The 27,992-nt window shown below is 37.6% G+C and overlaps 1 protein-coding gene across 3 annotated transcripts; it reads left to right on the top strand.

Annotated features, from left to right (window-relative positions):
• On the top strand, positions 1 to 27,992 carry LOC117373736 (microphthalmia-associated transcription factor-like). 3 transcript variants are annotated; one of them, XM_055222860.1, is made up of 10 exons: positions 1 to 74; positions 12,036 to 12,276; positions 21,835 to 22,050; positions 22,598 to 22,693; positions 22,792 to 22,909; positions 23,594 to 23,686; positions 23,989 to 24,039; positions 24,129 to 24,204; positions 24,792 to 24,939; positions 25,352 to 27,992. In XM_055222860.1, the coding sequence occupies exons 1-10, from the start codon at positions 52 to 54 to the stop codon at positions 25,742 to 25,744; spliced, it is 1,455 nt and encodes a 484-aa protein (XP_055078835.1). In that variant the 5' UTR covers positions 1 to 51; the 3' UTR covers positions 25,745 to 27,992. The 3 variants fall into 3 exon arrangements, with proteins under 3 accessions (XP_055078835.1, XP_033825720.1, XP_033825721.1); XM_033969829.2 differs by lacking the exon at positions 1 to 74 and adding an exon at positions 578 to 862; XM_033969830.2 differs by lacking the exon at positions 1 to 74 and adding an exon at positions 8,073 to 8,217.

Below are 27,992 nucleotides of genomic sequence, written 5' to 3' on the forward strand. Positions count from 1 at the left end.
GCTGCACAGCCAGGACCACAGCTCGCATGCACCGGCAGGGATGGCAAACGGATGAGGTTGAACGACGCCTGCAGGTCTGTAATTGCTTCTTAATTAATCTCTGCTGCTATGAACTTTAAACCAATTGCTTTTTTTATTGCAATCAGAGGTTTTATGTACCATGATATGTTAAAGCCTAAAAATATCTGAACAAGCTGTTTGCTGTGGGTGGCATGGCATCATTATGTGTGCGCTTTGGTTTGGATTCAACCCAAGGTCAAGATCATAGTCCTTAGAATATTAGAATAAATTACGCAAGAAAACAAGAAATAGAGACATATTTGAATATCTTGCAAGTGCTTTTTAATGGCAATAATAGAAGAGCAAAGCTCTATAATGGCAATAATAGAAGAATAATTAATTTAAATAGGCTTATAAAACGTGAAGACTTGGTAGAGTGCTGCAGCTGTGTTTTGTTTTCAATCAAATATCTTAAGGCTATGGGTGAAATTCAACTTTATTGCACATTCTTGCAAAATAAGGCTGCGTAAAACCCCGGGATGTGGCAGCCAATAAAGAGCGTGCTTGCCGAAGTGCCTCATGGTAGTTGTAGTGCGCTCTGACGCGGAGAGCCCCCTGGACACGCTGTTCCCGTTGCGCTGGAGGACTACACAGCTCCGGTTCGTGCACAGAGAGGGCTTCGTTTACAGCGGTTGGAACACATTTGCGTCCGTGTGTGTTTCTTTTCTCTGGTGTTTTGCTGAAGTTGATAAAGAATGCAGTCCGAATCTGGAATAGTTCCCGACTTTGAGAGCGCAGAGGAGGAGTTCCAAGAGGAGCCTAAAACCTATTACGAACTGAAGAGCCAGCCGCTAAAAAACAGGTCAGGAACGTTGTTTGGCTGTGGACAGTTATTTCCCATGCTCAGGCGTTTTTGGTGTTCAGGTGATAATGAGACGTGGTCCGGGGTTTGTGTGCGCATTGGTGATCCATGCTCTCTGTCCGCACACTGCACTGTCCCGGTCCAGGATAAGAAACTCTTCTGTCATCCTTGCTTTTTCCCCCTCTGGCTTTAACTTATGCAACTCTAGGGTGTTGTCCTATGCACATCAGCTCCGTGTGGCAATGGAAACGCGCCACTGCAATCAGCTGTAAAGCTACTCTAACTCCTGTGCTGTCAACTGGCCAAAGGGGATATGATATGACAGGCCTATCCGTGCCATACAGAGACAGTAAAGAGTCTATTTACATTGCACTCAAGCAACTTCAGCACCGCCTTCATAGTCTGTGCGGTTATTGTTTAATTAGTTGTAGTTTGTCCAGTAGTTTAATGCATGTTCTCAGCTTTTTGTAGCATCTGTTTTCTATAAACTATGGTCTAGGACTGGATATTATTCCTAGTCTGGATCTGATCTGATCTTGACTCCGATCTGTTAGACCTGGTTAACTCCTGGCCTACATAGTCCAAGTTTAAACCTGATTTAGTCCTAGTGTTTAGTCCTAGTCCAATTTTTTTCCCCCTCACATTGCTCAAGCATTATTGTCTATATGTTTTTTTTTTTCTTCTGCATTAAAAACAAATAAAAATGCATTTAATATCACTGGATTGATAATCAGGATCTGCAGACTATTTCGATTCATTGCACAGCCCCGTGTGTAACTTCGGAAAGTCCACTCTGTTATTTTATAGGCTACTTCTTAATGTAAATACTTATTACACATTACAAATAGTTTAAGCCTGAGGACACCATGCTCCAGAGAGACATCAAAACACAAACTATATCCTAAACTATATCTGCCTGTAGACACTAATTGATTTTTGCACCGACTTGTTCCAAAGTTATTTTCAGAAGTGACACATGTAGGCCTCTCCACACTTCACAGACAACATCATTGAGTTGCGTCAAATTTCACCTTTGACCTTCTTGCAAGAACGACACAGCATGAACACTCAGATATTCCTTATAATCTGCTCCTCAACCGCTGTGGCAAGTGGGCTGTTGTTGAAAAGATACAAGCCAATTATGACATCAGTAGACACGCTGGAATTTGAAAAACAGACAATTTTGGACTTTTGATTATTTGATTTGATTGAAATAGTATGATCTGTTTTTCATGTTTTTTTTTTTTTTTATGTTTTTCACTGAACATTTGTCACAACAAGATTATCAACATAGATCACGATATTAAAAGTTCAAACTTGATTTTTAGAGGAAAAGATTTAATACGATTCAATAAGATTTAGTGTAATTCAATGCAAAATAACTGGTAGTTCTAATATAGGTCGAAATCATTCTAAAACTATTCATATATTTTATGAGATTTCTGCCAGTATTGATAATTATTCAAAGGAGTATCAATAACTGGATTACTATCTGGGTATGTGGGTATCGGCTTATGAGTAAAATCATGAGAAAAGCCATATTGTACAAAGCAAGTGATCAGAAATGTGTAATTAATTTGGATTTGCCGTGTTGCCAGATAGACCTCCTTATTATAGTGGCACATATTGTCTTATTTATTCATATTTAAATGACACTAGAAGCTGCAGTCCAAATAATAATGTTTTTAACCAATAATTCCATAGTCGTAATTCTAATTTGTTGCAGTGATTTAAACCTCATGACGTTTTGTGTTCTGTCTTTAATGAAATTTGGGAAGGAAGTGAGACTCACCCTCTTTCTTCAGTGATGATGTCGTCATTCAGCATGTTAAAGAGTGACACGCGTGACCGAAAGAGGGTGATTTATGCTTGGTCATCACACTCGTCTGTACAATTTGAGAGGACATCACATTACATTGTTGCTTAAAGCTTTAGGTGTTCAGGAATTCGATATTGAAAGTATTTTTTGTTGAACATTCTAATCAAAAGTTAATCCAGTATTTGAGCTGTAAAGTTTTATTCGTTTTTTTTCATTCTGTTTGGTCAAAACTCAACTTTTATCGAGGGGAATTGCCATGTCAGACAACAGTCCAACCTTTAACCCAATCAGCATTTTTAAACCAATTGCTTCAATCTTTTCATTACGCAAATGTCATTACACTGTTATGCATCCTCACAAGCTGAATATGGGCAGTGTTGTCTCGCTGCATCCACTCGCACCATTGTAACAGAATAAGTCATCCTGTGTAATATTTTTATTCTTTTCATTCTTATACGGAGGGCTGAGTGAAATCGCAAAAATAATCATGTTTTGTTTTTATTAAAATTCAATTAAATATGGATTTCAATCAAAATATGGTCAAGATAAACAGTGATTTTTTGAATAGTGCCATCTAACACACAAAAAATGAGGCACAAATGGTATGAGATTAAATTTGTCTAGCTCCATGGGGTTGAGCAGTTAATGCCACCAGGCCAAGTAACAGGTCAGATCTGTGGAGAGGTGACCCAGCTCACTGTAAGAATGGATGTTTTTCAAGTTTCAAGTGATTAAATAAATGTAAGAATGATTGATTGATTACACAAAATTGACTCTCGTGAGCTTTAAGTCATGTTATAATACCTGGAGTTGTGTTTTGTTTCATTCACACATGTTTGATTAACCCTTTATTATTAGTCTGCCTACATCTCCAAAGCTCAAAATGCTCTGTTCCACCTTGTGATGTCATGAAGTGGTAGTTTTCAACTTAACAGCTCCTTTTACTTTTAATTCAGTAGAGGTTGGCAATTCCAGGGCTGAAACTATCCAAATGATTCTAGTGAAGGTGTGTGGCATTTTAAAACTCACTGGAGCACTTCCTGTATTACCACATGATGACATCACAAGGTGGAACAGAGTGTTTTTCATTTGAGAGAAGAGCTCAGCCTAAATACGCAGGGTTTGTGTGTTAAACATGTGTAAATGAAACAAAACACAACCCCAGGTCTGTTTTTCATGAGGAAACATTAGAACATTGATGAGAAAAACAGCGTAAAATGGGCCCTTTAAAATGTTGAACTTTTGCCTGACGATGTCACACTTCCCCATCACATGTTTGTATAGTTTGCTAATCATCATGAATATTATTTTTCTGATAGATTAACCTTAAATGACTTCTTCCCACTTGCTGTAAGAACTTTATTTTGTTGCCGAGTTCCTCATGACAGTTTGGGCTGAGACAGCACGCCAGACTTTTTTGTGCCCAATATAGACGTGAGACAGGCGGCAAACTAGTCTTCTATGCAGTGTAAATAAGCTGTATAAATTTAGCAGCGCATGTGTTAAAATGGAGAGATTTTGAAAGGCAGTGGAGTGTTTTTTTGATGAGGCACAGCAGAGGCGATAAATAAGTTTTTAAAGCTAATGCAGAGTTTTGATGTTAAGTGGAGGGAATTAAAACCACACTATGGATTATTTGGGTTAATCTGCTTGTCTGTATGGAGATATTTTTAGTGCTTCACTTGAAATGTTCCTCGATATATGGTATTAAACTTCATCAATGGCATTTCAGTGACTATGGGGAACGTGAGAGTAAGAGTTCTTATGGTTTTATCTTTGAAAATACAGGCATCACACTCTTCTACATTTGTGTGAAGAAAATGTGTTACATTTCTTCTAAAAAAGTGTAACCAAAGCTTAATGTGAAGAAAACAAAACAAAAAACAAAACGTATCTTTCATTTATTTAGTTAAGCAAATCCTTCCTGTAACTTGGCCCCATGGCAACTTGGCACCTGCTTGTTTCCACAGAGACGGGTACGTTTAATGCTATACTGTGGAACATTCCAGGCATAGCGTTGACATATGGCGACAAGCAGATGGTGAACTCTCCTCTCGAGCCGTTTCGTATAGTAGTGCACCTTTAAATAGTTGTGGCAAATAAATCATAAGTGTTATTGCATTGCCTTGATGTCAGAAAGATTCCTAGAGGGTTTCATCAGGAAGAAACGAAGTGACAGAGACAGGTGTTGAGACTGGAGGCAGAGACAGCTTGTTCTGTTCTGTACAAGTTGTGTGATAGTTTTTATGTTTGGTAAGATTGAGAAGCACAAATTGCTAGCAGTAAACAGTCTACTAAAATACTACAACCTCTACAAAATAGTGTACATTATGCTGAGGCCATATTACATGTAAATAAGTGCATACTCTTTGTCAACCTCTTTTGGTGGTCAGAAAAATACCTCAACTCAGCATGTTTCTTCATATCCACTTGTCGTTACTGGTTGCATTTTGTGCATTTTAATATTTTTAACACAGTAACTACTGAAGTACCGGGTTGAGCTTAAGACATTAGTATTACAATAGCGATTAAAGTAGGATTCTGTTCAAAGTGCTCATTGTAAACAGCTCCATAGGCATTATCATTTGAGAAAGACTGAAGTATAACCTGATAAATTAATGCAAGAATCTCGTGCATTTCAGTGTTTAGTCTAAACTACAGGTACAACAAGATTTTTCTATAAAAAGACAGGATATTTAGTTATTTAGTGATGTGCAGAGGGCATTCTTTTACCTGAATAACTTGAATTTGCCATTTAATATAATAATAATAATTATGCAAACCCCATATTGTGATTTCAGTTCAGTTGCTATTGTGCAGCATTACTCGTTTTAAAACTGTTCCCTATACATTTGGGTGTTTCTGTCCTGGTTTAACCTCTTTGCAACCTGCGGGGGAGCGATCAGTGTCCTGTCCTTGGATGATCTTATTGAGAGCGCAAGTATCAAAACGTCCTGTCCCGTTCAGTGAAGGGAATTACTTCAGGGTAAAAACCTAATTTCAGAAATAAAAGTGCACGCTGCTGTATAATGAAGCTCCTGTTAACTTTAAAATATTCTCGTTGTTGACGTGTTCACAGCCTTTGCTTTGCTGATTTGAGCTTTATGTGGCTTTTTGTATCTTTGAAAAACATGCAAGCAGTAAACAATAGTGAATCTAAGGGTGCACTTTAACATCGGAATTGGTACTAAACTAGGAATAAACCAGGGCTGGAACAAATCAGCTTTATATCAGGACAAAACCGAGCTCAAACCAGGACCGAAGAGGGAAAAAGTGTGACGCATGAATGTAACTGTATGAATTTATAAACGTATTGTTGGGAGAATTATAGTAAGTATTTTTTCTAGCTAAACTTCAATTTGGTTTTTGTTCTTCTGTTACTGTTTGCAAGCATACAGATGTCTCCTTTATTACAGATGTGTTTGCTGTGAGAGTCTCTAGGGGGCGATGCCAGCTGTTCTGTATTAAAGTGCTGTTATCAGCGGGGAGTCGAGGGATGCTGTTATGTCAGGTGTCCATGTGGGGGGGCTGTGGAGCTCAGGTCAGGACACTGTGACTTCCACACCTGTTCAAATCCAAACAAGCACAAACTCTGGCTGGACTTTACAGACTTCAGAGGCTTGGCTGTTTTATAATGCATAAGTGCAGTGTTAGGATTATTACCCCACAACTAGAAGACTGTGGGTTCGACTCCCAGACCAGATGGGCCTTTCTGTGCTGAGTTTGCATGTTTTCTCCCCTCCATGTCTGAATAGGTTTGCTCTTGTTTCCCCTTCATAAACATGCAAGTCTGGTTTCTGATCCGTGTCATTTTGTGCTATGCGATTGGTTTGTTTGTCCATTTACTTGCAAACCACAGGGGTGAGTACATTGTAGTATTGAAATGCAGAAATAAAAACAAAACTTTGACAGCGTTAGGAAATTTTGAACCCATTTCACCCCCATTTATGCCATTTGCCATGGTCAATCTTTTTTGCTTTTATGAAAACTTAGAATTATGGAAAGAAATAAATTATTTATATATAACAGATCTTCCAAAAAGGTCCAACTTTGTCCTATTTATTAACAAATATCAATTAATGAGTATCTAGTCTCAGTATTGACTAGTAGGGCTTTAAAATGCATCACGGTAAGAGTCTGGAGTTATTTATGTCGAGGTACAGCATGTTGTTAATGTAATGTTTGGTAACGTCATCGAGAACATGCTGGTGGACGCTGGGGGGTCCTGGCCAAGGTTCAGACATGTCCCACACTGAAACTGGATCTGTAGTGGGTGCATACAGTGGACAACGTGCTCCCTCTGAATATGAGACCTGCACTGCCCCGTGCACACTGCAAAAAAGAAATATCTACTGGAGTTAAAGGTACACTGTGTAACCTGGGTGGTAGAGAGGGTCTTCGAACTCGCTTGACTCAATGGAAATGTTGTTGCTTTGCCTGGAATGTTTCACAGTGTGGCATTAAAGAGAGGGTGTTGCTCTTCTGTGAGGTAGTAATTGTTAACATGTTCAGTTCTTTTCAGTTTTGTTTCCTTGCTCCTTTTCACGGCGCTATCACAACATAGTCAGCATGCATTTAGCTGATGAAACTACTGCACACTGCATCAGGTTTGGGAAGTTATAGTGTATTATTTTTGTGTATGAAACAAAAACAATACACTGTTTTGTCCATGAAAAATGCCAGTGCCTAGGAGAGATTACTCAGGAGGATTACTCAGACATGCATTGATGACTCGTAACATCACTTCAGGCATGTTTTTGATGAGGGAATAATATTGTAACATGGTAGAAAGCTCCAAAAAAGTTCATTTTGTGTAATACCTTCTCTTTAAACATCTCAATCTCCAAGCACATGATACCACCACCAAGTTACTTCAGTTACATAGATTTTATTGAAGTTTTCAAAAAGGTTCTATGTTTTCTTTTTTGCCTAGCCTATTTAACATTTTCGAAACATGTCTAAAATAATAATCAATGCAAAATTATGTGGTATTTTAAAGAAGAAAGAAGTTGTACATGAAAAAATGAAATAATATTGCTTGAATTAAGTTACAACTATGAATACATACAATTTATTTTTTAAAAGCAGACCATTTCCTAACATATTCCCATACCAGTTCGTATTCACACATATGTGTGAATAGAGAGAGTGACACTGTTAAACTTGATCAAAAGTATGTATACGGTTTAATTTAAGTCATTTACCTCATGTAGAATCTCTTTTTGAAGTGCACGGTGGGGCAGGTCCATATCTTGGGACGCTGTGTGGCTATTGGAGGTTTGAGGCCGGGCCCCCTCTATGTCTCTCTCTCTCCTTCTCTCTCCTCTCTCCCCCTTTTTCCCCTATGTCCCACTCTCTCTTCCCTCTCTCGTCTCTCCCTGTTTCTCCCCCTCTCCCCCCTGACACACTTTCAGCTCTGCACCGACAGAGTGACTTTCACTGGGCTTCAAGGGCGGGCAGTACACCTTCAGGGAAAACAAACAAACATGGAGGCCGTGGGAGTGCAAGTGTACAGACCCTATGCATTTGACTGCTTGTGAGTATCGGACCACCGCATTTGACTTGACTTTTCAGAGAAATATTTTGCATCTCTCAAGTTACTGTTTTGACAATAAGGAGCTGCAGAGTTTGCTAAAAGTGCGATCAAATTTCAGCAAAGATTTTCTGCTTGGACTGCTGTATATGTTTTGATATTAAATGTACTTTGTGTCTACTTGCATGTCATTTTGGCTAGTGTGTTGTTATTCTAGGTGTTCGCTAATTGCTCCTAAGTGTGTCTGGGCTATTCCTGTGTTAGATCCAAATCCAAAAGCACTTTTTAAACTTTCTTGTTGAGATGGAAAACCTAATATTGACTTGTATCAGTACAATATTCACTGCAGTATTGCACAGTGATGTAATGTATTGCATGGTGAACATATGGTTTAGTTGAACAGTCTTCACAGGCTTCAACAATATTTCAAAAAATGTTATTGAATTTTTAGACTAGACGAATTTGACAGCGCATATGTAATTCAAATAAAAGTGTAAATGCATGGTTATAATTGTCAAACTGTCAGCAGCGTGTTTGTCATTTCAAGTTTCAAGTTTAAGACAAAAACATCCTTAAAACATGGACAGTTTACAGCTCTATTTTTAGTCCTCCTGAAGTTAAAGGTTAATGAACTGTTAGCTGTCAGTCATGTCATACGTGTGTGTTACTCACAGTGGACTGATGGTGGCGCCGAGTGAGCAGACTGGGTCATGAGTTCAGTGGGTGGGACTCCTCAGCACTAAATGGCCATTGTTTTTTGAGATACACACAAACATGAGAGGTGTGTGCGAACAGCAGGCACAAGTTTAAGTGAACAAAGGCATTTTTATACCTTTAGTTGATAGCTTTTCTACAGTCGACAGAAAGAAACATCAAGACATTGTTTTATGATTATTGGCCCATTGTTTGTTGCTACTTTGAATGTGTTACTTATGCAGTGACACAATAAACTAAACAATAGAAGTCAGAGAATGTCTATAGTCAAACTGAGAGCAGACAGTATCTAATCAAAAGGCCACATACCACAGCAGTATGATAGTAATCGACTTGCTTTGTTTAATAAATGTGTATAATCTGGAATTTGGAAAAAAAAACTACGTAGCAAAGTTCAGACAAAGGATGGCAACGCTTTGAGCATTTTTGCGTAAATTCTTTTGTACGATCGCATTAAAAGCTAATATTTAATTTGTCAAGAAAACGTTTCCCAAGTTCCGTGAGACATTGACTTTAGCTCTCTGCACACATCGATCAAACCTTTTTGAAAGTGGAATTATTCTCAGCCTTTAATGTATGCAGTTGCTGAGATTAGGGATAATCAAAGCATTTGGTGCTGGCAGTGGAAATGAGAAAATACTGTATTAACTCCAGTGACTCTGAAATGACTGTGATGAAAGGAAACACACTCAAAGTACAGACCTGAGGAATAATGAACTCACACTCACTCCATTGGTCCAAGTACAAAGGAGGATCTAGCCAAAGTAGAAGCAGTTATTGATTTATTACAGGTCATATTAAATTGATTTAATTGAGCCTTTTGAAATGTTATAGTAATATTTTTGACTTGTCAGTTGAGGAAATCAGACAGGAACATGTGTTGGTCGATATATCAGGCCAGTACTTGCACATAGGGGGCGACATTTGCTCGGTTGGCAGAGCGTTTTTCCACTGACTTGAAGGTTGGCGGTTTGATTCCCGCTCTGCCACAGGTTGGAGGTGCGATCCTAGTTCCCAGAGATGAATGCAAGACACTTAGAATGAGTAAGAGAAGAAGCGGCTTGGATGAGCAGCGAAACATCTTCACTCCTATAACGATTTGTCCAGTTGACAGATTAAATTTTGTCTGTTGCTATGGATCAGACTTGGACGAAGGTGAAAAGCACTACATATATAAATGTGACCACTTACATATTTGCACACTTTAGTATGAAGAGGGCCCTACACAATCAGAATCGTGCACTAGCTTCTCTTCTTGGTTGGTCCTGGATATTAATAAGTACTCAAAAACTAAAAGCCAGTATCAACATTTGGACTGAAAACCCTCTTTTGCCACGGTATTGTGTAAGCCTCCCCAAATCTTTTTTCTGCTACATACTTTGAATTCTCTAACCTCATGTGCAGAGGGCTTCCATAATGTGATATACAAAATTGGGACAGATTACAGAGAGGTGGTATGCTCAAAGGTTGACCCTGTGTATTTGGCTGTGCTCGCTATAGTGGCTAATTACTGCGATTAGTGCACAGCTGGATTAGCCAGACGGTTTTATCAGGTTTTATCAAAAGGATCTCTCTCCTTCTTCAGCGTCTTCAACACTCACTATTTTTGGGCTAGAGCTGCTCTGTCTGGGGAGAAACTGACTCATTTAAAAGAGTGGGAAAGATGGAACAGCTATATGAGCTTCAGGTTCCTCTTTTTGTTTTTAGAGCCTTTGTGCAACTTGCTCCAGTTGTTTAGATGCAGATAACAGTACAATATTCCCTGGCCACAACTCATATGCTTAAAAATATAATAGGCCCTCATGTGCAGTGGGATTCAAACTGAAGTACTTGTTTTATGGTGTGGTCTTTCAAGTTACCATTGAGTGTACACAATGTGATAGCAGTAGTTCAGGATATAAAAATCATGTTACCAGCATAGCAAAATGTTGTTGTGTTCATTGGCAAGACACTTGACCCACATTGTTTCCAGTAACTCGTGTATATGACTTTAGTATTGGTGGTGGTGTTTGTGGTAAGCACACTATGGCTGCCACATATTTGTCAGAATGCCTCAGGGCAGCTGTAAATATTAACAGCCCCAGTGCATGACAAAAGATTGAATACATAAACAAGTGTGAAGTGTTTTATAGTGATAGACTGAAATGCTCTGTTGATGTTTTTGAGCAGGTTTACTCCAAATGACATGATCTGCAATTGTAACAAACTTATCCACAACCCAGTTTCTCTGCAAAGTTGCATGAGAGCTATGTAGTCATATTTAAGTGTTCTAAAGCAAAATGTCTTTCCTTTGGTCAGGCAGTCAGCCAAAGACGACCAATACACCGAAACGTGCAAATATCAGGCCCATCTCTAGTGGTGTGTGTGTCTAGACAGGAGCTCTCTGCCTGTACTGTATATCCAGATCATTATACATGTTACTATGAACCTGTGCATTCCTCCTTTTGATGTCATTTCATCATATTAACCTTTCTGTTCATTCTGTCTCCTCTATCTCTTTTTTTGCTTGATCTCTCCCTCCTATACCCTCTCTCTCTCTCACTCCCTCTCTCCCACCTCACACACTTTCTCCCTTTCTCTTCCCCCTCTCTATCTCTCTTTCCCTCTCTTTCACACACACTCACACACACGACTCTGTCCCTCTGTCAACTCCCTCTCCTATCTCCTTTTTGCTTGACCTCTCCCTCCTATACCCCCACTCTCTCTCTCTCTCTCTCTCTCTCTCTTTCTCTCTCTCTCTCTCTCTCTCATGCACACATGACTCTCTTCCTCTCCTATCTCTGTTTTACTTGACCTCTCCCTTCTGTACCCCCCTCTCTCCCTCTTTCTCCCTCTCTCTCGCCTCACACACTTTCTCCCTACCTCTCTCTTCCCCCTCTCTTTCTCTCTCTCTTTTGCTCTCTTTCACATACACACACGACTCCGTCCCTCTCCTATCTCTTTTGCTTGACCTCTCCCTCCTGTATCCCTCTATCTCCCTCTCTCATCCCTCACACACTTTCTCTCTCTCCCTGTCTCCCTCTCTTATCCCTCACACACTTTCTCTCTCTCCCTGTCTCTCTCTCTTATCCCTCACACACTTTCTCTCCCTCCCTCTCTCTCCTCAGCCCCTCGGAGTCGGTCGGCGCGTCAAAGCCACCCCTCTGCTCCTCGTCCGTCCCGTCCCGCGTCCTCTTGCGCCAGCAGCTGATGAGGGAGCAGCTTCAGGAGCAGGAGCGCAGGGAGCAGCAGAGAACGCACCAGTCGTCCTCCACCCACTACCCCCAAACCACTGCCACTCAGACCCCCGCCATCAACGTCACTTCACCCCTGCCCCATGCTGCCCCGGTGCCCATGGAGGTGCTCAAGGTGAGTCCACTGCTGCTCATTTCAACACACTACCACTGTACCATAGCACACAAAATAAGTGTTTAGTTTAGTTTTATTTTATTTGTTTGAACATGTCAACACAAGGGACATGAACAATACGTAAAAGAAAAAACAAAACAAATACTTACATAATTTTATAGAGTCCTATCCCTCAAATATGTCATTTTTAACTGATCAATTATTATGATTATTACTGATGATGTATTGAAGACCCACGATGTAACTTTTTCTGGTCTCCATGGAGATGCTACTACTTACTTTGCCTAGGATGTTGAACAGTATGGCATTAAACTTACCGGTACCTATTTCCATGGAGACGAGAACATCTTTTAGCCAAAAGATGTTCTCGTCTGTAAACTAGCCAGTTTACAGGTCAGATCTGTGGAGAGGCGAGCCTGCTCAATGTAAAAGTGCAAGGTTTTCCCCATATACGTTTTGCAATGAAAAGTACTACTTGCAAGCTAGAGATTTTTTTTTTTAAGGACTACAGATGGAAATTAGCATTTTGCTAAATCTGGTGCAGCCATCTTTTTTTAATGTATCTGCACACTGTCCTTCAAATAAATATATAAATACATTTTTTATGGCAACTCATGAAATCTCTGTCCATTTGTGGGTTAAAAGAAAATCTTCAGGGAAACTTTTTCATTTGGTTACAGTAAATCGTAGCTAGATAGACAGATACATACTGTACTCTCTTTTTGCAGCACCATCAACCCATATTCTGTATATTATTGGAACACAGATATTTTGCAGCCTTCAGTGACACTGTGTTTCCTAGCCTAGTTTCCCAGTGTCTAAAGCAGCTCCATGTGTCACTATTGTGGTCTGCATTGTATTTATAGCAGACAGTCAGACAGATGTGTTTTTTCTTACTATGAGCGTATGTGTAAAAGGTCTCAGAAGTGAGTGAAGTGTGCTCAAATGCGTACACAGGGATTATCTTTTTCTGAGAGAATTCCTCTTTAATGCATGCTGTGCTTCCAGCCATTTGGATTTAGCCATCTTTAATCCTATTTGCTCAGCTACATTCACATCTTTTCATAGCTTTGATTCTCTGGCAGGCTAAGGGACAGCAGACTGGTCAGATTTTCTGTATGAGTAGAGAGCGTTGTGTTGAGGGAGCGCAGCAGTGTGGTAAGTTGCTCTTTTTGTCAAACTTTTATCATCGGTGGTTTTAGCTATTTAGAACTTGAGTTATATAACATTTAAAGTTATTTGTCTTCAGAAAGTTGCAAAAGTTGTAGTTAAAGGAGGAATGCGTACAACATGAGACTCTCGTTGCACGCATTTGGTCATAAAGTTGGTCTGCAGTTTTCTTTTTGTCTCTGTGTTGACTTTATTGCATAAACTCTATATATGGTCTTAAAAATGTGAAGTAGAAATAATATCCAGAATCTAACTTAATGAAATCGGGATCTGTGCATGTTGAAATATGCTCCTACAGACAGTTTAAAATAATGACTGTTGGGGAAAAGGGACACTTTTTTTTTTTAACTTATTGCCTTATTTTGCTAAACGTTCATTATTGCTGTTGTGTTTTGAACAATTTATATGCAGCTTGCCTCATGTAGAGATGTGTTTTATGTGTAGTTTAGTACAATTCAAGGTTGCTTTTTTCCACTTTCCAACTCTTAAATGTGTTGAACATAAGTTTTTGTTTTGTTTTATGAATTTGCATTATCATTTTATGTTATATCTGTGTCCAAATGGTATAAGTCAGTACTTGCATAGTATCACCACCTGCTGTTTATAACTTTTTTCTATTTATTTGTTTACTTGCTCTTACATCTTACACGAGTGATTTCCTACCTCCCCTCACCATCTGTGTGGCACGGGCCTATTCAGAACAACAAATGCACTGTACACTTCTCGCTAACATGGCTTCTTCTTGAATCATAAACATTAGTTACTTACTCCATAATCGTCTGTTCTTTGAGAGATTTCACCCGCATCCCCCTCTCTCCCTCCCTCTCTCTCCCTCTCTTTCTCAAACCCCACAGCTTTTGTACAATACACAAAGTTAGAGTAAGTTCTCTGGCTTACGCACATTCTTCATTGACTGAAGAAAAGGCCGCTGAGCTGGGTTAACCTGCTCCCCTGTCTGTGGGTAGATTAGCACGGGGGGTACCAGGCGGAGCGACAAGACCTCAAAAAGTGCAAACATTAAGCTTCGATGAGTTTATCTAAAGACTGATTGGGCTCTTAATTAACCAAGTGACCTTTGAACTTTGAGAGGAATAAGTACGGGATCTGTGGAGGGATCAGGAGCGCGGGGAACACAGCCTTACCACACACCAAACGCTAATTCAGGCAGGAATGCTCGTAATTAGCTCCTCATTCCTGGGCATATTTAAGAGGGAAAAATCTACGCTTTGAAATGTATGTACAACTTCCTAAAATTATTTCTGGCTCGTTTTTTGAAGGATTTGTGGTGCTAGTACAAGATTTAGTCTGTACAATAGGGATGTATAGTGTGTCTCGTGACTGGGCTTCATGAAATTAATAGAAAAACTGATGGATTCTGAGCAGTTTTTCTTGTTCAGTGGTTTTTGGGCGGGACCAAAAGAGAGGCTCACATGAGATTATAACTAATTTGCTCATTTCCATTCGCTGATTACAGAATTAAGTTAACATGAAAAAAGTATAAACCCCCCAAAATAATTAACACTGGTTCACAATATCCACTCATTTATACAGTTACAATAATTTGGGGTGAAAAACTTTACTCCCCTAATCCCACTGTCCTTATATTTAAAGCAGACCTATTATGCAAAATCAACTTGTTGTCATTTTGCACAACTGACCCCCCCCCCCCCCAAAAAAAAAAAACAAAAAAACAAAACCTACTACCTCTACTCGTTAGTGTGATGTGCAGTTATCCATAGGAGGCGCCGACAGCTGCGCGGCTCTTTGTTGTGATGACGTTTACGGTGATGTCTGCTCACATTTTGCACCGCAATTTTCTAACGCTTTTATGAAGGTGTTTTAGATGAATTCTGCGATTTAAAATGTGCAAATTATAACAAGATGATCCCCGTTTACTGTCAGCATCTTAAAGCTGAATATTTTTTTCTCTTGTATGTTGTGTTGTCTGACCTCCAGTGAATTGTGTTGGCATTTAAACTCTCAAACAAAGCGGTTTATTCTTGTAGCAGCCAAATAAAGCCTTCTTGTTAACATGTCTTTTAAAGGCCATCAAAAATATGTTTTCAGACCCACAAAAAATAAGAAACTGCTCTTCGCTGTCTCTCTTCTGTGTAAGCTAACAACAGTTGTCCTTGTTTGTCTGTTTTGGATGTTCTTAGGGTTGTGTTGGTGAAGCCCTCGAGGCAGGACGAGGTTTGAAATCAAGGCAGTTAACAAAAAGCATACTGTTCTATTTTACAGCCCATGTTATGTGCTGCAGTCGTTAACAACTAATTTTCTTCAGTTAACGTTCTTTTTGAGTAGTGCAGTTCAGTATTTTATTTATATACATTCTCACTTTCAAACTAGTGCCTTAGGTCTGCATATGTGAAATGTGCATATTACAATATAATTAAGAATGTATAATATAACAGGGCTGCCACGTTGGTCAGACTTTGCAAATGAAAAAGACTGCAGTTATTTAGAGGCTCACCATCTTTCTTTTTAGCCAAAAATATACTCAAATAAAACTTTATTTTTATATTACGGATGTTTTATTGCACTGGAAAAAAACAAAAAAACTTAGAGTGAGTGGGCATCTCCACAAACCTGACTCAGATTTGGGCAGGAACAGGGCCTCCTCCTTCTTGTATTCATGGACATGTTGTTCCTTTGGTTATAATATTCCTCATTTTAGCAGAAAATGTATCTTTCTCCATGTCTGCAGACTTTCCAGAAAGTCTGCAAACAAGAAAACATCTGGTCTTTTAACCTAAAAAAACCCACCCTCCATCAGATTAGACCTCTACAGACATGTTCTGAGATGCATTTATTCTTGCATTAGTGCTGATATCTAAAATAATATCTGCTTATATGAATGTAACAGATGCGGTTAAATAGTTCCTAAAAAAACAAGTTCAAGATGTGGTATATAGAAATATGCAAATAATTATTATTATTGTATGTGCATCTCTGTAAGAGCATCAGCAGATTTTTAGATCTAATAAAGCTTCAAATGAAGTGATTTTGATAAAGATTTGTGCTGGATTTTGTTCATCAGAAACAATTGAATTGGTATTTTTTCCCTAACTGTTTTTATTTGTATATTTTTATTTACCCAAAGTATGACCCCTCAGACTTTTCATCAGCTCTCAAACAATAATGAAAAATACTTTCACTTTTCAGTCCAGTTCAAAAATATAGTGGAGTAGAAAGTACAGATACTGCTCTTTAAAAGTAAATAGTATCTACTTTAAAATGTACTTAAGTAAAGTACCTATAATTTGTACTTAAAAACAGTCCTTTACTACCTTTACTTCATTACGTTCCACCATTGCTTGTATACATGAATTGTGTGAATTAACCAAACTGAACTAAACTGAGACTAGTTCCAGTTTTTTCCTGTTTTGACCCCTCACACTCCTCCATACACTTACACTATCTATCGGTGCATTGATTTAAAGCAGTGTACAAAAGCTACAGTGTGTGGGTGATAGGACGTTCTGTCTACAGCCCTCAGGCTTTGCACTGAATCCAAACCAGTTAATTATTAGGGATCATTTAAGGAAGGCCTTGGAGACAGAAATATTCTGTACAAGTCAAATATGCTACATTTGAGCACATGTACTTACATCCTGGTTATATGGCTGAATGATCATATAAACATGTAGTGTGGTAGGAGTGATTTTTCTCATATTGTGTCTGTTACATGTTACATACAGAACTAACTGAAGGGAAAATATGCCTGGATATATATACCTGGATCTGAATTACAGTGGTGAATGTAGCGAAGTACAAGTTGTACTTCGGTAGAATTATTAGGTATCTGTGCTTTACTTAAGTAGACTTTACAGTGGATATTTTTGACTTTTATTTCACAACATTTGAGAGCAGTATCTGTACTTTCTGCTCCACTACATTTTCAAACTGGAATGAAAAGTAAAAAGTGCTTTTCATATGAATTGTCAGGTTATTGTTCTCATGTTTGTGGTAACATCCTGACTACTGTTTTAGCTTTGAACAAACAAAAATGAATACACAAAATTCATAAGAAAATCAAGAAGTTGATTTGTATGGCTTCTGTTGATAAAATATGCATAGTTTTAATCAATATATTTGCAGGGACATTTAACACTTATTAATTAATTTTTTAACACGTATTAATTAATTAAATTAATCACACTTGTGTAAAATACTTTCACTTTTTACTCTTAAAGTACATTTTTAAACAGGTACAGGTATATTTTTACTTAAGTAGATTTTTTCATGTGGTGCTTTTACTTTTTACCTCTGTATCTATAGTTTTACTTAAGTAACAACATTGAGTTCATTCATCTACCACTGCAGGTTTAGCAGGTGGAGATGGGACTTTATATATATATATATATATATATATATATATATATATATATATATATATATATATATATATATATATATATATATATATATATATATATATATATATATATAATGTTATGATATTTGTCACACAACATATCACAAGATAAAACGGTGCACACATGAGGAAAATGAGCTTGTGAGATTTTTGTCCATGCTTTTACTTTTAGATTTGGACAAAAAGGGATTGGTGAGTTACACCCTGGTTTGTAAAAAATGAGTGGCCAAAATTGTTAACTGGGAGCTCAAATTATGTTTTATAAACTAAATCCTTGATTTGTCTCCTGAACCCAATCTCATGTCTTGCGTCATTTTGTCTCAGTTATTGACATCGAGCCAACAACAGTGAAATCCTTCATTTTCTTTTGTTCACACCATTTAATAGAACACCAATCAGTTTATCAGCTTTACAAAATCAAACACCAGAATGATAAGAGTATGACTTGAAATGGCATAATTTGGTTCTTAAATTGAAAATCGCAGTTATCCATGAACCAAAAACGTGAACATTTCATCCAGTTTCTATCGACTAGTCCCATAGGAGATGGAACATTTACTTCTGCTCTTAATAATCACTAGTAAATAATTCCAGCCTTTGTCATAACTTCAATATCTATTTGATGAATTTCTTGCTTGTCCTAACTACTATCTCATTCCAGGCTGAAGAAACTATAGCTGTTTATGGGCTTTGTGTTTCAAGTCATTAACACCTTTTGTGCCTAATTTAAGCTGCAGACAGACACATCACTGTACATGTGCTGCCGGTCTCTGTGTGAAACACTGTAGCCTCTATATTTAGAAGTAAAGGAATACAAGGAGTCGATGCAGAATACAGAGGTATAAAAAAATGCTGCATTGGTAATTGAACTGGAATCACAGGTGGAATAGCAAATACTACAATTATTTAAGTCACATTATTTTCCTCTGCAAACAACAAAATGGTTTAATGCCTTTTATATTATGTTAAAAAACAGCTTTAGTTTTGAGTCGACCTTTACACACATGAAATACGTGTGATTATTGGATTAGTTTAGACGTGCATATTTCAGTCTTCTCAAATATTAATGCTCTTGGAAGTGCTGACAATATGAACTTTAAACAGAATGAAAACATAAATGCAATAGTAAACATAGTGCTTGTTTGAAACATTATAATCTGACATATTTGCGTTGCGCTCGTTAATACCAATTTTAATGCCAATGTGTTTGTTTATTTTTAGCTGACTTAGTTAAAATGACCCAGGATCAGCCTCAGTTAAGCTCCTTCGTTGCATTTTTAGGCAGTAATTATGCTTTGGTAACACAGAATTGGGTCGCTCACTGCCAAAACATTTGAATTTGATGAGGTCTCTGGCCGTTTAATGTGTGAAATGCATTATCAACATTTTGTCAGTTTTATTGCATTTATTTATTTATTAGTTGTTTTTCTAATGGGTGAGCAAAATGTGTGTTTTTAATGAGCTGATTTTGTGGTGTGGTGTTGTAATTATTGTCCGGTAGACCTTGTTACTAATAGAAATAAACAGGTTGAACTCTTCAGTTGCATCACAGTGTAAAGCTCCATTATCCATAGCGTTTATTCTATATTTAAATAAAGCCAAGTCTACATAGCAATTATTCCTGTGTTCAAAATCTAGCATGTGTAGTAAAATAAGCAAACTACTGATACAAACATTTTGAACATGTATGTAACGTATAGGCCTACTCTTATTTACTTATTTACATATTTACGCTTATTTTTTATTTATTTTACTCAGTCAGGTAGTCAGTTAGATGACCCCTGATGCTTTGGGATTTCATGACAATTTTAATTTGCAGTTACTTGTTAACATAGACATTATAATAGAAAATAGAAAATGCAGTAACTTCCAATTTTTCTTAATTATGATCAAAGTAAAATTGCATAGTACCTTTCCTATCATAACTATAACTGTAAATCTGAAAAATAATGCCCCTCTTCCCTCTTCCCCCTCTCCGTTCTCATCCTCTCCAGTGCAGTACTGACAGACTGCCTAAGGTGCTCAGCACGTACCTGGAGGTTAAATGCTAATTTATTAACGTGTCTCACATGAGGCTAACCTATGGCACGGTGCTGCCTCACATGAGCGCTAAAACACTTTGTCCCTTGTTGAGAAGAGAAGCTGTTTTGTCGCATAAACAAAGATCTAATTGATCGCTTTATTGAACTTGTATCATGTTGTGTTAATACAGACATTTAACACATTTTGTTCAACATTATTTCAATTTTTTATTCATTCATTCACAAAATACGTCTAAATAACAGCATACAGTTTTACACAATTCAGGTTCATTCTAGTTTTATATTTTGTATTTTTTTATGTATTTTTTTTAACATAACAGGAAAATATGAGCAAATATGATTCTCAAATAAAAAAAAAAACATTGAATCATCTATTACTTTTACTACTACTACTATTACTTTTAACAGCATGTAGTACTTTGATCGGTAAATACTTTTATCATATTTATTAGAGGCTTGGAGAATGTTTGAGGCTTCTAAATATGAATGCATGAACAGTTAGCCTAAAGCCATCTCGATTACCTTCCAAAAATGTGAGTATTTCCATAATGCAAACACATTTCACATTTCCACATTTGCAGGCTGCTAGAAAACACTGACATATTGAAAAATTTAAAATACATTATCAACCACATGACTGCTTTGAGATCAGAAGTTTTGCATTATTTTTTGACATTTTGATTTAATGTTTTTGTTTGTTTTGTTTTTGTTGGTTTTCAGATATGAGCCATAACAAAAGAAGAATTTAAATCTGTCAACTGGACATTTTGATTTTAAATGCCACCGTCTTAGTTATAAAAGTTATTTTGTTGTTCGGTTTAGACTCTGTAAAGTCCAGGCAACAATTACAATCATCAAATGCCACCACTATTAGTTGATCCATCGTTAAAACCGCTAACATTTACCCTTTCAGTATCGTTTTGTTGTTGAAGCACTCTGACTATCTAGCAAGTTTAAAACCGGTGGGGCCTGAGGCAGACTTCACTGAAAGAGGTGCTCACTGTAGCACAAAGGCCTTGACTGTTTTTAGCCCGTCCTGAAATCAAGTGATGCGCCGTAAAAGAGTGAATCCACATTTCACGTAAAACAACGGTAATTTGAAAAGGCGCATTGTCTCATAGAGATGGCTGACAACGTGCATAACCAATGAACTTCGCAGGACTTTAAAAGCTGAGCCAGAGGATGCAGCTCAGACTTCTACTGCAGCAGACGAGGAAGGAGCTGCAGAAGTAACACAGTTTTACATTGCTAGTAAATAATACCTTAATTTACCATAATGATGCTTGAGATGCTCGGATATCAACCTTTTGAGGTATGTTGAAATGGATATTACAGTGAACTTATTTAAATTATCATACAAAAAAAACATTAAGATAATATTGGATGTCTTTTGTTTTTTGCTTTATTACTCTCTTTACCTTGCAAGAATTTAGTGGTGATTTGGTAGGTTTTTACTTGAGATGCGCTTCCTGTTGTTCACATTTTACTGTGAGTGGAATGAGTAATAACTGAAGTAAACTGGCCCTTAGATTTGAACCTGTTTCATACTGGTGGGTGGGCAAGACTCAACCCACTGTGGCTTTGTTGCCTCTTTACTTCACTGGTGACTGACTACTGTATTTGAAGGATTTGGATACTTGGCTTGCCTGTTTGATTACTGGGTTTCAGATGACACCACTTATGATTTGTGATGTGGCTGCAGTATGTTCATAACTTCATATAAAATACCACATTCATAATGTTTGCGTTGTCTGCCGAGGCGCCTGTTGGAATCGGAAAAAAAGAAAAGTTTATTGGAAAGGAATTGCTGGTAAAATTGAGTAGGTTGTCCTTTTGTATATGTCTGTTAAAAATCCCTATTAACATAATTTGTGCATGAATACTAACTCCTCCTCCTCATCTGAGCATGTGCATTATCGTATTTTACTACCTCATCAGCCTTACTTCCCTCTCGTTTCTTCTGCGCAGGTCCAGACCCACCTGGAGAACCCCACTAAGTACCACATCCAGCGCTCGCAGCAGCAGCAGGTGAAACGTTACCTGGGGAAACTCGGCTCTCAGGCCCTGAGCTTGCCCTGCCCCAACCAGTCCTCTGACCACGGGGGCATGCCGCCAGGGCCGGGCAACAGCGCCCCCAACAGCCCTATGGCCTTACTGACCCTCAACTCCAACTGCGAGAAAGAGGTATGTTAGTAATGGAAAATCTGATCACTGTATTAAATATTTCCACATTGCTTTTAAGATTTTTTCCTGGAAAGCAGTGTCAAAGTGAAAAGGTGGTCCAAAAAAACAGATACTAATCGATGCCAGCGCTAAAATGAAAGGAGATGTTACATTGAACAGGTTATAATTACATAAGCAGGACAAAGTTGAGCCTTTTTGGAATAATTTTACAATCCACGTAATATTAAATAAGTTGTTACATGTCATTAAAAATTACATCCCACAGAATGAAAAAATCTAGTGTTTTTATCTTCTTGTGTTATCAAGTGTCAAGTTTGTTCCACACTACCAAAATAGACTTTGAAATTCTAGTATTGTGACAACGCTTATCAAAAAACTACAAAAGGACCATACAAGGGCTGGATACTCAAGACCCGAGCAGCATTTTGATATATTACAGTTAGTTAGTTCTCGTTGTATAAGTAACATATTACCCGATGCTGCTGATGATTGTGATAAACTCTATACATTGCACAGTCCTAAATTTCTCCAGTGCTTTCTCTTTTAGATGGACGATGTAATTGACGACATCATTAGCCTGGAGTCCAGTTACAGCGATGAGATCCTCGGGCTGATGGATCCAGGACTTCAGATGGCAAACACTGTACGCACTTTCTCATTGTTCAGTATTTATAATAGATTTTAATCATTTAATACTTACACATATTATGCTACAACATTGGTCTTTTCTGTCTTCTTTAGATCCCTGTGCCCGGTAACATCATTGACATGTACGGTAACCAGGGAATGCCCCAACAAGGTCTACCTATCAGTAACTCCTGCCCAGCCAACCTGCCCAACATCAAAAGGGAATATTCCGGTAAGCCACGGTTTCATTTGTATTTGTAATTTGATTGTGTTTAATTTTTTTCTTCTATCTCAACAAAATACATGATCCATTTTTGATTTTCACTATTATTCCTCCCACTATCTAAAATATCTTTTAATATTTTAGTCTATAGTACATGGCCACTATAGTAAATGAAAAAAAGCAAACTTTAATAGTGTTTATTCATATTACAATTAAATGAGACATAATTTCTTCTAAAATATTTATGTTTATGATGTAATTCTTGCTCTTACTTATTCCTTTATTTGATGAAATGTTCACCCAGCGCCCTGATATTTTCTGGTTTAATGACGACAACAAGATGAAATGATTGTTTAATTCTAATGTTTATCAGTTAGTTTCATTTCTTTGTAAAGCCTAGAAGAAGTGGCAGATGAGTTTGTTTAAATGAGTCTATTGCTTTTTGCAACACACGTCTGGAAACGGGCCTGTTGTATTTTGTTAATCGTGTCTTATAAGCCCATTAAACGGGCATATACTCGGACATGTATGATTATGATGTCCATTTACAATTGATTAAACTCGACATTCCTGTTCTACAGCATGCATGCCCACTCCTACCACTTCAACTATATTTTAGCTTGAAATTAATAAATGAAAAATGATATGTTTGTGCATGATATAACACTAAAAACACATTTGTTCCTCTCACAGTTTCACAATCCCCTGCCATCATGCACATGCTGGACAAGTCTGGATCCTGTGGCAAATATGACAGCTATCAAAGACCTGAAGGCTTCCCCGTGGGTACGTCACATTTTCACTCCAACCTGTCAAAACACAGAAATTGTTTTAGAGTAAGTCTGTCAAAAAACATTACCAACATACTAATCTGTGCCCAAACTAGAAACAAGACACTAATTCCAACAATAGGACCAAATTAGACCATTTATAGTTTTAGAATGGTCTATTGTTTTTATCACTGTGGTATTGATATTTGAATCCCTGTAGCCTTTTCCTTTAAAATCAAGTTTGAAATTGGTTTAGACTTTAATTAGCTTTGCCTTGCCATTGTATCTCACTGAATATTTTTTTCCCCCGTAAAACAGAAGTCCGGGCTCTAGCGAAGGAGAGGCAAAAGAAAGACAACCACAACCTCAGTGAGTTCAGAAGACATTCTGTTCTAGAGGGAAAAAATAACGTTTATCTTCATGATCTTGTATGAAACTTTTATTTCTTATTATTGCAGTTGAGAGAAGAAGGCGCTTCAACATCAACGATCGCATCAAGGAACTGGGCACTCTAATACCAAAATCCAACGACCCGTACGTTTTGTTTTATATCTATCATAGTCATTTCTTTAATAATTATAAAAGCGCTTTTTCTAAACACATCACAGTTACATTTTGTTTATTGAAAACCACAGTATTGATCAGCAACAACTTAACAAAATGCTTCAAAATGCAAAAAAACACTTACTAAACTGAATACTTGCTGTTATATAAATGTATTCGAGTCTGTTGGGACCCTGTAGGTAAGAGTCTGCATATTTTTGACCTTAGTGAAGTTAATGAATGCTTGAACATGCATTTATATGTATGTGGGTTTGCCTCCCCACAGATATGACCTGTGACTTGGCCTTGGTGAATGTATGCATGTGTCTCTTAGTAATAAATACGTTTAAACAGATACTGTGAAACATTCCAGACAAAGCAATAACATCTCCACAGAGGCGAACAGTTAACAATGCTGGATATGTGGTGTAAAAAGAACATTAGAATTCTCAATTTAACTTACTTAACCCGTGTAAATGTGTATTTTAAGTAGAATCGCATTGTACTAAATGTTTCAGTGTTAACATTGGTTCAGTGTTGGCTGCGCGGTTTAAACAATGTGTCTTGTGTTGAAACAGGGACATGCGCTGGAACAAAGGCACCATTCTCAAGGCGTCAGTGGACTATATCAGGAAACTCCAGCGGGAGCAGCAGAGAGCTAAAGAGCTGGAGACCCGGCAGAAGAAGCTGGAGCATGCAAACCGGCATCTCATGTTAAGGATACAGGTACAGAGGTTACTTAAACACCTAAATGTATTCAGGGAGATGAGGGCTAGCATTTCCTGGTATTTTTCTGTGTTTGTCTTAGGCAGAATTTGAATGTCGTGAGCCAGATTATATTCCTTGTGGGGCACCACTTCACTTGGCATAAGAACTGCATCAAAAGTAAAAAATAATGATATATGTAAAAAAAAAAAAAAAAAAAAAAAAAAAAATCAGGGCCATTTTTTGATACCAACATTTTTAGTTTAATAATTCAATGATTCAGTGTCCTAAGTCAGGTGTAGATATAGATATATTAGAGCTAATAGCTTACCATTAGATATAATAAAAAAAAACAGCCATAGAAATATTCCCTAATACTGAATTACTGTGCCTAAAAATACATATTCACTGACACCTCCCTTGTGTCTTACAGGAGTTGGAGATGCAGGCTCGTGCTCACGGTTTGGCCATCGCCTCCTCTGCACTTTGCTCAGCTGAACTCGGGGCGCGACAAATCAAACAGGAGCCCACTATGGAGGACTGTCACCAGGACATATACACGCTGCATCCCCAGCACCACCAGGCCTGCACCCCCGACCACCCCACCTCTCTGGAGCTCAGCGACGGCCATGGTAACTACCAAGAGTCCAGCCACTACAGCGTCCATAACAAGGCAGGGTCCAAACTAAACGATATCCTCATGGAAGACACGCTGTCCCCGGTGAGAGGGGGCGACCCGCTGCTCTCCTCCGTCTCCCCTGACGCTTCACAGGACAGTAGTCGCAAGAGCAGTGTGAGCATGGATGAGAATGAGCAGGCCTGTTAGCACCCCCTACTGGACAAAACTCTGTACAACCACTCAAGTGTTGAGTTGGGACTGTTCTGAGCTGCTGTAAAGAGTCTCCCTTTCCTCTGTTTACATGTTTGTTAATATGTATGTGCCCTCTACTTTTATTTCAAGGACTGATTTTTTTATGTGTAATGCTTTAATCAAAATTTTATGACAATGAGTTTTAAAAAATAGTTTTTATATTTAAACAAATATAGATTTATCTCTGCATAGAGGTTAGATTGTGCTATTTCTACTGATTCCAAAGAATCTAGATAAATCGTGGTCAGAAATGTAGATATTCTGCTTTCAAATCACTAGCAATAATTATAAATCTATTTATTGAAGTATCTTGCTTTACACTCCTTGTGTCTTAGATTGAACTTGAATGTGCCAATGCCTTATGAAGACGTGTGGACATGTGGTTTTATGCACATGTCAGTGAGGTCATCAGAAATCACAAATGAGGTTTAAATTTGTATATTCTTTAATCAGTTGTAGATTTGATTTATTTATCATTCTTGCATTTCTCTTAAAAGTTAATTTATATGAAGATAATTAATCATTTACGTATTTAATTACTAAAGCATGTGAAATCAAATCTAAAATTACGATCCAAAAGGCAACAAACAGTATATAGTATGTGCATTGAACTTCATCTAGAGAGTTTCACTGCCAAAAACACAAAAGCACAAACATCTTCCTGTACCATTAAATCACTATGTTATTTATAGAGAGGTTTTGGGGGTTGATGAATCTCAATATATAAGTTGTCAAATGAATATACAGTACTGGTAAAATCAAACTGCATCAAACTACAAAAGCACAAACTACTGCTTGCTTTTCATTGCTCTTTTTTATGTCACTGTCCATCTAAATCTTTAACTATTATTGTTTCTCTGCTCACTGATCACTTGCCAGGAGTATAAGGAGACTGTTTGGAGATTTTGTATCTGTTGCATTTACGCCATTCAAATACACAGTTGTTCTAGTCTAACACTCATCTACTACTCATGGATTTCAGGTTAATGAAAAATTAGCACCGTTGCAATAACAATTAACAAATATTATATCCTTTAAATGGCTGAGGGTACTCAAATGTTTCTCTATCTTCTGTCTGCTCACCATTTACAGGATACTTATAATCAGGTCTCTGAGACTCATGAACATGTTGGTGATTTATTTTCATGTAGCACAATGGAAAAATGCCTATTGGGTTTAGCTGCCCAGTCAGTGCTAGTGTTGTCAATTATGAGACTTGATACTCGATATGGATTTGGATACTACAGTGATAGTAAAACACTCCTTTTTAGACAATGAAATTAATTTTTCAACACATAATAATAGCAGTTTTTTACTATACCATATGATCTTATAATAGTAATGATACAGACCAAGACCACTCTAAAACTTTTCAGGAAACATCTGATTTTGCCCTGTTTATGGGATATTTCTCAGTACTGATACTTGTTCAAATGAGTATCTAGTTTCAGTACTAGTTTGAATATCAATTAGTATGTGATTATCAATACTTTTGACAACCCTAGCAGTGCACAGCCAGTTTAACTATGCAGTGGCCACATTTGTGCCTGGGTGACCTGCACACAAATGAAGAGATTTCACATTTATATTGATTTAAGTGCCTTATATTGCTTCTGTTACTGTAGCGATTTATGTTTTATACTTTTGAGACAAAGAGCCGCTGAGACTTCACTTAAAGCTTTGACAAGTTGTTTCTTTTGCTAAAGGTTAAGTTACACAATGATGGCAGTGCTCTGTAATAGACTGAATATTGTTGACACTGTTTGCACGAATGTAATGTAGAAGTTATTGTCAGTGCCAAAATGTGTTGCCAAACATAATACACTGGATGTTTATAGCCAAGTAAGTCATTTTGAGATGTTTGAAAATGTGAAGATCGATAATTAATATTGATTATACCCAAAACTGTCTGTCCATGCAAACTATTTAAATACTTTTCTATGTATAAAGTAGAGTTGTCGGTTGTAGTCTTAAAGATAAGCACAATATTTGAAAACTTGCGTAACATGAAATTTGATCTCTGGTGAATATGACATTACAATATGAGTCTGTCCATTTGCATCTGTTACACTTTATATGAAATGAATGTAGCAATAGAAATGGTAGTATTTTAGTGCACTGGATACAAATTATTGAAGTAAAACTCACCAATACATCACGTGGAAGCTCTTGTGAGAAGTATTAAAAGTTTATTTGAATATTT

The sequence above is a fragment of the Periophthalmus magnuspinnatus genome, chromosome 7 (assembly GCF_009829125.3).
Source record: "Periophthalmus magnuspinnatus isolate fPerMag1 chromosome 7, fPerMag1.2.pri, whole genome shotgun sequence".
In the NCBI taxonomy this organism is placed as follows: domain Eukaryota; kingdom Metazoa; phylum Chordata; class Actinopteri; order Gobiiformes; family Gobiidae; genus Periophthalmus; species Periophthalmus magnuspinnatus.

What these genes read in the sequence shown, in the direction of transcription:
- LOC117373736 (XM_033969829.2), top strand. Translation starts at nt 756, where the DNA reads ATGCAGTCCGAATCTGGAATAGTTCCCGACTTTGAGAGCGCAGAGGAG. An exon ending in AGCCAGCCGCTAAAAAACAG is followed by an intron (nt 863 to 12,035) that starts GTCAGGAACGTT and finishes CTCTCTCCTCAG; the next exon opens with CCCCTCGGAGTCGGTCGGCG. An exon ending in TGCCCATGGAGGTGCTCAAG is followed by an intron (nt 12,277 to 21,834) that starts GTGAGTCCACTG and finishes TCTTCTGCGCAG; the next exon opens with GTCCAGACCCACCTGGAGAA.